We start from the raw sequence: 13,293 nt of genomic DNA, 5'->3' as shown, positions 1-13,293 counted from the left end.
TTAAAGATCGCTTAAAAATCAAGAATAAATACATTCTGATGAAAAGAAACGGTAAAGATATAATTTTGTATCAATTTTTATTGATATTTCTGTCTTTTTTGCAAGAGTTATCTCCCTTTTCAATGCAAATCTCCATAGGAATTTTAAATGGTGATTTTTTTAGTCTTCCTCAAGTTAGATTTTATGGGACTTTTTTTCTGTGTAAATTTGAGGTATAATGCTAAACATTAAAACTTTAAAATCTTCTGTTGCAATTACTTTCGGGTTAGGGTCAAATTTATGCTAGATTGACTGGACTATAACTTTAGTTTAAGTTTATAGAAATCAATGAAATTTATACACAATGTTAATGACCACAAAAGGAAGGTTGATATTGATTTTGGGAGTTTAGGTCCCAACAGTTTAGGAATTAGGGGCCAAAAAGGGACCCAAATAAGCATTTTTCTTGGTTTTCCCACCATAACTTTAGTACAAGTAAATAGAAATCTATGAAATTTAAACACAAGTTTTATGACCATAAAAGGAAGGTTGGTAATGATTTTGGGAGTTTTGGTCCTAACAGTTTAGGAAAAAGGGGCCCAAAGGGTCCAAAATTAAACTTTGTTTGATTTCATCAAGAATTGAATAATTGGGGTTCTTTGATATGTGGAATCTAACTGTGTATGTAGATTCTTAATTTTTGGTCCATTTTCGAATTGGTCTACATTAAGGTCCAAAGGGTCCAAAATTAAACTTAGTTTGATTTTGACAAAAAATTAATCGGTTGGGTTCTTTGATATGCTGAATCTAAAAATGTATTTAGATTCCTGATTATTGGCCCAGTTTTCAAGTTGGTCCAAATCAGGGTCCAAAATTAAACTTTGTTTGATTTCATTAAAAATTGAATAAATGGGGTTCTTTGATATGCCAAATCTAACTGTGTATGTAGATTCTTCATTTTTGGTCCTGTTTTCAAATTGGTCTACATTAAAGTCCAAAGGGTCCAAAATTAAACTTAGTTTGATTTTAACAAAAATTGAAATCTTGGGGTTCTTTGATATGCTGAATCCAAACATGTACTTAGATTTTTGATTATGGGCCCAGTTTTCAAGTTGGTCCAAATCAGGATCTAAAATATTATATTAAGTATTGTGCAATAGCAAGTCTTTTCAATTGCACAGTATTGCACAATGGCAAGACATATCTAATTGCACAATATTGTGAAATAGCAATATTTTTTTTAATAAGAGTTATCTTTCTTTGTCCAGAATAGTAAGCAAGAAATATCTAATTGCACAATATTGTGAAATATCAATATATTTTTTTAATTGGAGTTATCTTTCTTTGTCCAGAATCAACTCAAATCTTTGTTATATACAATGTATATTCACTTTTTACTACCAACTGATAAATTAAAATAATCTTTACCATTCAGTGATAACAAGCAGTTTTTTTTCATCTTAATATTTTATGATGTATTTAAATGAGTAGTTATTGTTGCAAACTCCATTAGAAATTTAATTGAGATTAATTTGGAATAAGGGAAAGGGGGATGTAATAAAAAAAAAATGGGTTCAATTTTCTCATTTGAAATGAAATTTCATAAATAAAATGAAAATTTCTTCAAACATTTTTTTGAGAGGATTAATATTCAACAGCATAGTGAATTGCTCTAAGAGAAAACCAAAATTTTAAGTTCATTAGAACACATTCATTCTGTGTCAGAAACCTATGCTGTGTCAACTATTTAATCACAATCCAAATTTAGAGCTGAATCCAGCTTGAATGTTGTGTCCATACTTGCCCCAACCGTTCAGGGTTCAACCTCTGCGGTCGTATAAAGCTACGCCCTGCGGAGCATCTGGTTTGTTATTATCTTGAATATTATTATAGATAGAGATAAATTGTAAAGGGAAACAATGTACAGCAAAGTAAGACCTAAAAATAAGTCAACATGACCTAAATGGTCAATTGACCCCATAAGGAGTTATTGCCCTTTATAGTCAATTTTTAACAATTTTCATAAAATTTGTAAATTTAAACTAACATTTCCCACTGAAGCTCTTAGGCCAAGTTCAATATAGATAGAATGATTGTAAGCAGCAATAATGTTCAGTAAAGTAAGATATACAAACACATCACCATCACCAAAACACAATTTTGTCATGAATTCAAATGCGTCCTTTGTTTAATATTCACATAGACCAAGGTGAGCGACACAGGCTCTTTGGAGCCTCTAGTTTTAAATGTTTTTTTATTTTAATCATAGATGCACGAATAAGAAGATGTGGTATGAGTGTCAGTGAGACAACTCCCCATTCAAGTAACAATTTGTAAAAGAAAACCATTATAGCAAATGTATAGGTCACAGTACGATCTTCAACAATAGTAAAATTGAGAATGAAAATGGGGAATGTGTCAAAGAGACAAAAACCCGACCAAATAAAAAAACAACAGCAGAAGGTCACCAACAGGTCTTCAATGTAGCGAGAAATTCCCGCACCCGGAAGCGTCCTTCAGCTGACCCCTAAATAATCTATTTAAATTCATAAACATTTGTCAAAGCTTGTCCAACCTCACAGAAAAAAGTACCGGTAATTAAAGAATTTGAAATAAATGAATGAAATAAAAAGAAAAACATACATGGCATACATGATGTAAGGAATGTGTGTACGAATCACATAAAGTTTAACTTAGGGCGAAGAGATGAGTATGCGAGTTAACCATGTATCTATCTTTTATTCTTTTATAAAAATCATTTGGTCGCTAACAATCGATTCTCTACAAATAAAGAATAGTTTCACATAAGTAAAAATACATAAATTATAATAAGATGTACATGTTAAAGTTTAAGTATTCATATTAAACTAAACAAACAATAAAAACCATTTCATTCATGTATCATAATTTCTCTCGTAAGCTAAATTACGTTTAAAATAATAATTAAAAGTTACGCATATTTCTAATAAATAGTATACAATGTTTTCTCTCTTTAAATAAGTTTTAATATAATAAAAAGATAGTATACATAAAAAGTTTCTTACCAACTTTGATCTGTCTAATAAAATAATGTGCATCCGTATGTTATCAAAATAAAGTCTAGACGACGAAGCGCACGTCAAAGGCGTAACGTCATAAAACAGAAACGGGAAAATGTGTTGTTCAAAAGAGCGCAACGTTACATTAGCGCTTTCATAAATAAATAGTAAAAACTGTGTTTCTTATTCTTACAAGAATAAATGAATATGTTAGTTAAACATTTAATAAATAATAAACTTATATTTAAAATTTGAATATTTCAAATCTTACAATGTGCATACTAGTAAATAAAGAAAAAACATAAAAATTGAAAACCATCTACGGTTGTGAATAAAATGAATCCCTTTATCTACTACATAGTTTTAAAAGTGTAGATTTAAACAACCAATTTCATGAATTATAATAATTAAAAAAAAAGTATTTTGAAAATTGAAATTATGTTCATCTTGAATCCTGTTTGTAAGAATTTATTATGAGTTTAATTTGGTTGTTATTTTAATGATCAAGTAAGATGGTATTTTTATGTTTCCACACTTATTTTGTAGGTACAATATAGACAGAGATGAACAAACATGTTGTGACTGTATGATGGGGATGAAGTTGAAGAAATCCATGTGTTATGTTGTTGTTTGTTTTATCAGTGTTCTTCTAATTTGTTATAATTTTCTACAATGTGATAAAAAGCCAAATATGATCATGGTCCCGTCAGAACATGAGAAATATGTCTATACCCAACAAGGAAAGGCAATCGAATATGGCAGGGAAAGTCCTTTAATCTTTATTGGTGGGATGCCGAGAAGTGGTACAACTCTAATGAGGGCTATGATAGATGCCCATCCAGATGTACGCTGTGGAGAAGAAACACGCATTGTTCCAAGAATACTTGGAATGCGAGCTCAATGGTATAAATCAGAAACTGAAAAAAGACGGTTACAAGAAGCAGGAATTTCAGATTTTGTAATTGATTCTGCTATTTCAGCTTTTGTGTTAGAAGTGATAGCAAAGCATGGTGAAGCAGCTCCAAGATTGTGTAATAAAGATCCATTTACTCTGAAATCCAGTGTCTACTTAAAAAAAATATTCCCAAATTCAAAGTTCTTGTTTATGATACGTGATGGACGGGCAACAGTACATTCTATCATCTCACGTAGGATAACCATTACAGGGTTTGATTTAACAAGTTATAGAAATTGTCTGTCGAAGTGGAACCGCGCCATGGAGTCAATGTATGCTCAATGTTTACATGTAGGGGCTAGACACTGTTTACCTGTGTATTATGAACAGTTGACATTGCACCCTGAATTGTGGATGAAAAGAATTCTAAGATTTTTAGAAATTCCATGGAATGATACAGTTCTTCATCATGAAGATTATATTGGAAAAGAGATCTCACTATCTAAGTATGTATAGTTGTAATGGAAAATAGTACTTCAGGTTTGCACTCATTTCCGTCTGTCTGTCTGTCCATCTGCCAGTCATGCAAATCAGATTTAAACTCTTTTCTTCAGGCATTAAGATAATGGTTTGTTATTTGTTATATCATGGCAAGTTTCAAATGAAGTTCAAATTTTATTTTGGTTGATTTTTTATTTTTTTGTTATTCGACAAAGGCAGTCATCCCTTTGTCAGGAATTGTAGATGAATCAACCACAACCAATTTTTGGATATACTTCCACCTGACAAATTAAAGCAATCTTTAACCTTCAGTGCTTGTACAAGTACTTTGATTGTACCACGGTACACATACTTTTAGTACTTTTTGGTAAGAGATATGAATAAACTTTATCAAAGGACAGACTTCAACAAGACAGCCATTTATAATTTAAAAAATTTCCAATCTTGGTCAATAAAACTGTTCATAGAATTTTGTACAATTAAGAGTTATGCCCCATGTAAATATTTATACATGTTGTGCTCTGAATAAAATTGAAAATGGAAATTGGGGAATGTTTTAAAGAGACAACAACCCGACCCTATATTTGAAGCTTGTATTTCTTCAATTTATTTTTGTAAATAGCTGTACCTAAAAAAGATATAATTTCCTATTGTATAGATAAAATATATGCGACTCAGGTGATATTAGAACTCTGTTCTTTTATTAATCGCAGCTTTATTAATGGAAGAATTAATTGCAAAATTATTTTAATTTCAGGACAGAAAAGTCATCTGACCAGGTAATACGTCCAGTAAATATTGATGCGATGGCCAAGTGGGTAGGACATTTACCAGCAGACGTTATCAAGGACATGGCTACCATTGCTCCAATGTTGAGAATTCTTGGCTATGATCCGGAGTCCAATCCACCAAACTATGGAGCCCCAGACCCTCATGTGGCAGACAATACAATGCACATGCATCAAAATGAGGGTTTCTGGAGGAAAAAAGAAGAAGAATTATTAAAATCTGAACAAAAACAAAGAAAAAGACATACAGAAAAAAGTTGATGAAAATTGTACAAATGTGGTTCCAGTTGTCATTTATGTTAAACCTATATTGTATTTGTGATTTTGTGAGAAAAAAGCTGTGGTATTGCGGTTTTGGTAACATGAAGGGTTTGGGGTCTTTTAGGGTAAATCTCTTGTTTAAATTGTGTACATAGTGTCACCAAAAAGATAATATTTTTTACAATCAAATGAGATATGCCAAAAAATCCGCAAATGAAAGTGTATCTGAGATGTATAGTTTATGTCAAAACAAGTGTAATACAAGGCTTACCCATAGGTATAATTTACAAATAACTTCTACTTAGGAATCATGAAATGTCCCTTTTGGAATCTGGTTCACACTTCAAAAGGAATACTTATCACCTAAGATCTATAAACTTCATGAACTTATGAGGAGCAATTTAATCAAAAAGGGACCTTACCAGAATAACTAACACAGTTTCTCCTCAAGGTAGCCATTTGTTAACCTTCATGACCTTGAAAATGCATGTACATGTCGTTGTCTGAATTACACATTTAAAGTACTCATGTACCTGTACAAATTAAACATATACCTGGAACCTGGTATTATAAGAGATTACTTATTTTGTTATAAGATCTACAGCCAATCGCATTGAGTGTGTAGGTAAAGGTTATATCTTTGGTTAGATTGTTTGCTAGCTGAACTGTGAGGTCGTTATAAGGTTAGGTATACTACTCTCCTTTCGAAGTAAACTAGTCCTACAGACAGATAGATTGGTTAGCTATAGGGCTAGTCTACTCTAAGGAGGATAGTTTACTTAACCTAATAATTACTTCATGGTTCACCTAGAAAACAAGCTAACCAAAGATATAACTTTTACCTACACACTCAATGAGATTGTCCATAAATATTTAAAAAAAACAAGACTCTTTCTAAGGTTGAGCTCAAGAACAAACTTATTGTATCAGTGATGAATAGATATTTGACTTTTTCTATGAAGGTTGAGCTAAAGAACCAAAATATATATTTTTTTTTGTGTTTTGTTTCACTGATAAAAAAATATTGTTTGTATTTGTAAAACTTATTAACTTATATTATAATATGTGAGGGTAATTTACATGTGGCTTATTCGCTTAATATCTTCAACTTATTTAAATCTAGTGGGTGTTTTAAAGTCTGCCAATCAGTCAGTCCTGTATTCCTAAATCCAACAGCTGCCAGAATTTTTATTTCTCATGTTATTGAGCTGAATTTTGATTGATATCTACCAATTATGATCAATTATTGTCCTTTGAATTTAACAACATGTGGGGTTATCTGTTTTGTCCCTTATCATATAGTTTCAAATATTTAATACAAATTTGGTTCTAATCTGTTTTTCATCCCAAAATTTTTTATCAAACAGCAACAGTTTATAATGGGATATTTTTATTTTTAGATTTTTTTGCGAACAAATTTTATGAGTTATGATGTGACCTAAAGGTCCAAATATAATTTAATTAGAAGAAGAAAAAATAAAATAAATGCTTTTATTTGAATTGTAGTAGATTTTAAAATGCATGAATGTTGTTGTTGTTCAGCTGTATTAATTGTGGAAAATTCAACAATATTAGTAAATATTTTATGAATATAAAACTCACTTTGAGGAAGAACATATTGCAAGAACTCTGTTATCTAAAAATTTAACTGAAACAAGATTTTTTTTTTAAATGTTGGAATAAATAAATTCAATAATGGGATTTATTTCCATGAAGCTATATGACCACATTTATAATAATTTTGATATAAAATCTATTTAAATATCATCACAGTTTAAAAATATCAGCATGCTACCAAGGTGCAATAAGGCCCTGGGGGTCACATAATACATGTTGTGAGGTTGTTAAAATTGATGAATACTTGATCATTTTCAATTATTTACTTTAATCATTAGATCATCATTAAACTCTTGGACATGTGGTCAATGACAATTATCTTTATATAAGCTGCATTTGGATAGAAATTGACCTTATGCTAATCAATATCAAAACATCTGTTAACCTATTTTAGGTTTAAAATCACTACTGAAAGTCTAACTGTTTGAAAATGGAGTTCTTAGTATAAGAACTCTATAAAAAAGGACAAAAATTAATCAAAGTCTTAAACATGTTAACATAAGCACTTATATAAGGTTAATTTCTATCCGATAGTGCTTATATGTGAAGCGTTCGTTATTTTAATGTTCATGGTTTTGTTATATAACAATATTCAGTGGTATTGAAATTATCTATTGTTTTGTTGTACTCAGTCCTGCCATTGTTACTGTTTGTGTATACTATTACTTACCTTACTATACTTACTGCAATTCTTACTTATCATTCTTTTCAGTCCCATTTAGGGGCATTATGTTTTTGGGTCTATTGGACTGTTTGTTTGTCCAACTGTCCCGTTCAGTTACAGGTTCAAGTTTTTGGTCAAGGTAGTTTTTGAGGGAGTTGAAGTCCAATCAATTTGAAACTTACTACACATGTTTTCTATGATATGATCTTTCTAATTTTCTAATTTTAATCCCAAATTAGAGTCATGACCCTAATTTCACAGTCCACTAAACTGTGCAGGTTGGGCATCCCTGTACTATGGACACATTCTTTTTTAAATTGTTCACCAAAACTTCTCAAATGTCTGTGATTCATCAATAATTTCTATAAGACATGGATAAGGCCAAAGCCCTGACAAGATGCATGTACCAAGATAAAGTTGAACGAGTGTGTCATGGGTGAGGTCAGCATGTTTACAAATTGTAGAAATGAGATGTTATTCGTCTTGATCATCATCATTTTTCATCATCTGTCTTTAGATCAAGTTGTGTCATTGTTTTCATGTATGATTCTAATGCAATTATTTTGTAACAATTGTTCTGATTGGATGACAGCAAGCGTAAAATTCTCTATCTCCTTGTCTGTAACTAAGGAAGCCGACATTTGAATTTCGGAATATATTGACATGTTATTTCTACAATAATAAACAAAAAACTCACTTGTTGCGCCTAAAAATCTTCTTTTTATCAAATTTTATTACATTCTGAAGCGGCACAGAAGCCAGAAAACACCCGGTGTTAATGTTTGACGCCGGAAGCATACCTATGACGTCACCTAGTGTAGGGACCAAAGAAGATAACATTTTTTCGCGGAATTTTCTTTTATGAAGATTTTACACTGAAATAATAATTGAAATTTAATTATAAACTTGTTTTGCATTAGAATAGAGATAACTGTATTGTATTTGAAGCTTTTCGGACGTCCATCGGTAGTTTTACTGTCGCAAATACCCGTTTACCTGTCTCCGCTCTGCGTCGCCAGGTAAACTAAATTTGCGACAGTAAAACTACCGATGGACGTCCTTAAAGCTTCAAAGACAATACAGTTATCTCTTAATTGGTAGCTACGGTCATTTCATTTGTTGTCTAATTTTCATGCATAAATTATATCCCCTCCATTGAATTATTATCCAATTGCATTCAACAAACACAGATGTGTATTTGGGAAATATTTCTCCTCTCAGGTTATTTTTTATTTAGACCAAAACATTTTTTTGAATATACAAATATGATAACATAAGTTTGTTTTGCAATTCAATGTGGATAATATTCTTTTATAACATCAAATGTCAAATTTCATAGATTCATTATTTCATTTTCTATGAGACAAGACCTGGTAAAGTAATGGTTGTATGCCACTTTACGAGAAATGGATGACATGTGATCATTTTATTCATTCATCTTTTTATTTTTTTTACAAAATAAGATCTGATTTAATCATGGTTGTGTTAAACTTGATGAGAAATGGATGACAGCTTAGGTTTGCTCAAGACAAATTTTCTTATTTTTGTATAATTTGTAGTGTAATAGAATGAAAGTATACTGTGTATTCATGTATTTTGATAAGTACTAACCAATGGATTGAGTTAGAATTCTATTATGGTAGATACAATGTTTTTGACAAAATTATATGTACTCTTTAGAAAAATTTTATTTCATGGAATGCCAAAGTTAGTGGTATATAACCCACTATATCCATGAAAATTACTACGCATGAATATAGATAGTAAAAATACTTATTATGAATCCAGAGTAGTTAAGAAATTGCTTTAAAATATTTCAAGCTTTGTGCCAAAAAGAGATCTAGTCAGAAATTTTGTCTCGTGTGGTTTCAAAGTTAAATAAAGAGATAGTTTAAAGGTACTCTGATGACAGTCTTGACTGTTTTCAGTGATGGCGATGTAGAAATATTTAAACTTTTGTCATCCAAAGATAGTTACTGTAAATTCAGAAATTATTGTGGAGTTTTTAATTTTGTGAAAAATGTGACAGGGTTACAATTGCAATAATTTAAACTTGCAATTTGAAATTATTTATATGAATCAAACAGGATTTTTCTCAATTTGCAAAGATTAAAATCGCATTCTTGTTTAAGGTGGTATCTTACACTACAGGGAGATAACTCTGTAAAATCAGCTAAACGTTTTTTAACGTGTGATGTTAAGGGAATATAAAGCTTCTCAATGATCAAAATAGGTGTTTGTCAAAGTGTAATTTTTCTGATAAAATGGTTGGTTCAAATTTTTTCAAAGTTTTATATTTTTGTCAAAGGTTCAAAGTAAATACTTTATTAAAATTTTATAAAACTTGAACAAGCCAAATTCATTTTAGTTAAAGTGTTGGGTACCACCTTAAAATGACAAAATCACCATTATAAGTGCATGCAATAATTTCTCAATTTACAGTGATAAGATGTGATGTGATTGTCAATTAGGCAACTCTTCACTCGATATTTAGTATGCTATGAAATAAGTGGCGGATCAAGAACTTTTCATAAGGGGGGCCCAGTGACTGACCTAAGGGGGGCCCGCTCCAGTCATGCTTCAGTGATTCCCTATATAATCAACCAAATTTTTCCAACAAAAGGAGGCCCAGGCCCCCACCCCCTGGATCTGCCTATTGAAATACATGCTGATCATGAGATTAAAATCATCCCCATAACTTCAGTCATGCTCTATTTACTTTGTTATAACAGTATTGTGTTCATTTGAGTTTTTAGATTAAGGATCAAAATGGTAGTCCAACAATGTTGTAATGCTTATGAGATTAAGGGTAGTCCTTAAAATTATTATCTAAATTGTACTCATAAGCTTTACATGACATAAGATGTTTTGTAATAAACTGGTACACATTGTACAGTGTAACCGGCCTCATCCAACACCTGTGTATTCCAACATCCTGATTAAAGGAGGTAGACCTAGGTTAAAGGAAATAACTCTTAAAATCATCAGTACGTTTGTGTCAACCATCATCATAAATATATTCTAAGCTTCTATTTTACATAGATTATTTTCAATCTGTTTCAGATAAATGCTTAAAATACGTTGATGAAACTTGACATTTACAAACACATTAATGATTTAAAGAGTTATCTCCCTGAACCAAGTGTGTGGGATAACACAGGTTGCACTGTACCTAGGAACAGTTTTTAGTTTAGTATTTTGTACAAGCTTTATGTCTCTTAAGAATTTTAGTCAGCTGGTATCAAACTAATTTTTTTCATGACATGAAATCTATATGGAATAAAATTATTGATATTTGTTTATATGTTTTATTGTATATTGAGAAATTTATGAACACATGTGAATGCATGTTAATCGTTAAATAGTTGTAAACACCTGTGTTACGATATGTGTGTGGATGCACTCAGAAAATTCTGAATATAACCGAGAATACATACCTGCCAACTGTCACCATTTGCTGGGAATTTCCCCATGGAGGCTCCTAAATGGAAATTTTGAAAGAGCAATTTTGTCCACAATTTTAAACAAAACAATTAATTTTACAATGCCTAAAGGCTTATAAAAGTATGAAGAAGCCCAAAAAACAACATACAAATTCATTTGAAGACCCCCTTGAAGCTTTTTGAGAATTACAAGAGCCATCTTGCATATAAAACCCCCATGGACATTTTGAAAAGTTGGCAGGTATGAGAATATTTTGAAAATGGAAACGACGTATCTGACGGATATATGGGAATAAGTAAGGTTTGCATGGAGTGGAAACAGTCTGTCTCCCTATATGATAAAAATTCTAAATTAGAAATATTATACTATTTTATCAATATTTGTATTGATTATCTTGCTGATATCATATTTTATAAAAGATAAAACCTATAGCATGCTGTATTTGTACTTATTTAACTTTAAAAGAAATTTCCTTTCCTTTACATGATGTCTTAGATTTTTAAAATTGATATCTTAGATTTTTTAAATTGATATCTTAGATTTTTTAAATTGATATCTTAGATTTTTTAAATTGATATCTTAGATTTTTAAAATTGATATCTTAAATCTTTATATATATCTACTGAAAATAGCAGGAGTCTGATTCACAAGAAAAATTTTATGATTAAGATTGATCGTAACTCATGAACAAATCAGTAAATTTATGATAAATCTTAGCCCTAAGTATTTTTGAGAAACCGACTTCAGATGTCTTATAAACCTTGCTTTGAGACATAAAAAGGACATGGTATGCCATGAAAGCCACTTTATTCTTTTCTATGGTATCAATCTTTGTTATCTCCTCTTGACCACCATGCTTTATTTAGATACTTTTCACACAAAAGTGTGTTGTGGGGCCAATTGTTTTGTAAAAGCTAAAAGGGGAATAACTTAAAATTATTAGTAGTGGATTTTCCATTCCTAACTACTCTCATTCTTATGAAACAATTATATAAGTTACTTAGAAGCTCATATTATTTTTTAGTAAATGGTTTATACAAACACATCAGTGATTTTATGTTTTACCCCTTTGCTTAGAAGTGAAATATATACTTTCATTATCATTTTATAGTTTTTGTCAGCAAATCATTAAACATATTTATCTCCCTTTGATATCAGGGTTAATAACACCTCTGTCCTTTTCTTTCTAAGTTTACATGCATATTATTTGTTCATTACAAAGAGAAAGGTCTGTATAATCCTTGTACTCTGATATATATTGTTATATACAATTTAATTGTGATCAAAAAAATAAATTATATATTTCTTGATGTTGAAATTTTACTGCACTGATATTTATATAGAAAATGATAATGCATAACAAAGAAAATTAGATAATAGTTATCAAAGGTACCTGGAATATAATTTAATACGCTGGACGCACGTTTCGTCTACATAAACCTCATCAGTGATGCTCAGAACAAAAAAGTTATAAAGCCAAACAAGTACATAGTTGAAGAGCATTGAGGACCCAAAATTCCAAAAAGTTGTGCCAAAGTTGATAACCCACAATAGTGAACAGCGTAACTCACCTTATATCACTATAACAACAACAACAAACTACTCCTGAAGCCTACATACAAACAAGAACAAACAGTAATGAAAATAACAAAAACACATGGTCCATATATATAAGCTTTGAACATACACAACATGTGGTGAACCGAAATGTGTGACAACAGCAGCTTACCAATGTTTGAATACTGTTGATTCATTATTATTCGTTGGATACCAATTTTCATCGATTTTGTTGGTATAGTTTAACCATGAAATTAAATGTACAGTGAAAAACTCATTTATATAGGGTTGTATGCAGACTTTTGGCTAAACCACGAAATTAAATATCCATGAACATGTAAAATAGGGTTGAAAGATACCAGAAGGACAGTCAAACTCATATATCAAAAAATAAACTGACAATACAATGGCTTAAAAAGAAAAAGACAGAGACAAATAATAGAACACAATACACAACATACAAAACTAATTCTACGCCCCCCCCCCCCCAAAAAAAAACAACTATGGTGATCTCAGGTGCTCCAGAAGGGTTCACAGGTCTTCTCCACA

General features: G+C 30.8%; 1 protein-coding gene across 2 annotated transcripts in view; it reads left to right on the top strand.

The window, feature by feature from the left end:
• Positions 1-12,497, top strand: part of LOC134681128 (protein-tyrosine sulfotransferase 2-like) — a 31,755-nt gene extending 19,258 nt beyond the window's left edge. For both annotated transcript variants that reach the window (XM_063540576.1, XM_063540574.1), the window contains 2 exons: positions 3,564-4,418; positions 5,171-12,497. In XM_063540576.1, coding sequence (XP_063396646.1) covers positions 3,564-4,418; positions 5,171-5,462 — 1,147 coding nt within the window. In that variant the 3' untranslated portion in view covers positions 5,463-12,497. The remainder of the gene's footprint in view (positions 1-3,563; positions 4,419-5,170) is intronic.
• Positions 12,498-13,293: the final 796 nt, after the last annotated feature.

Source organism: Mytilus trossulus, chromosome 8, assembly GCF_036588685.1.
Source record: "Mytilus trossulus isolate FHL-02 chromosome 8, PNRI_Mtr1.1.1.hap1, whole genome shotgun sequence".
In the NCBI taxonomy this organism is placed as follows: domain Eukaryota; kingdom Metazoa; phylum Mollusca; class Bivalvia; order Mytilida; family Mytilidae; genus Mytilus; species Mytilus trossulus.
Note: the sequence above shows the minus strand (reverse complement) of the source record. Positions and strands in the feature narration are given on the sequence as shown.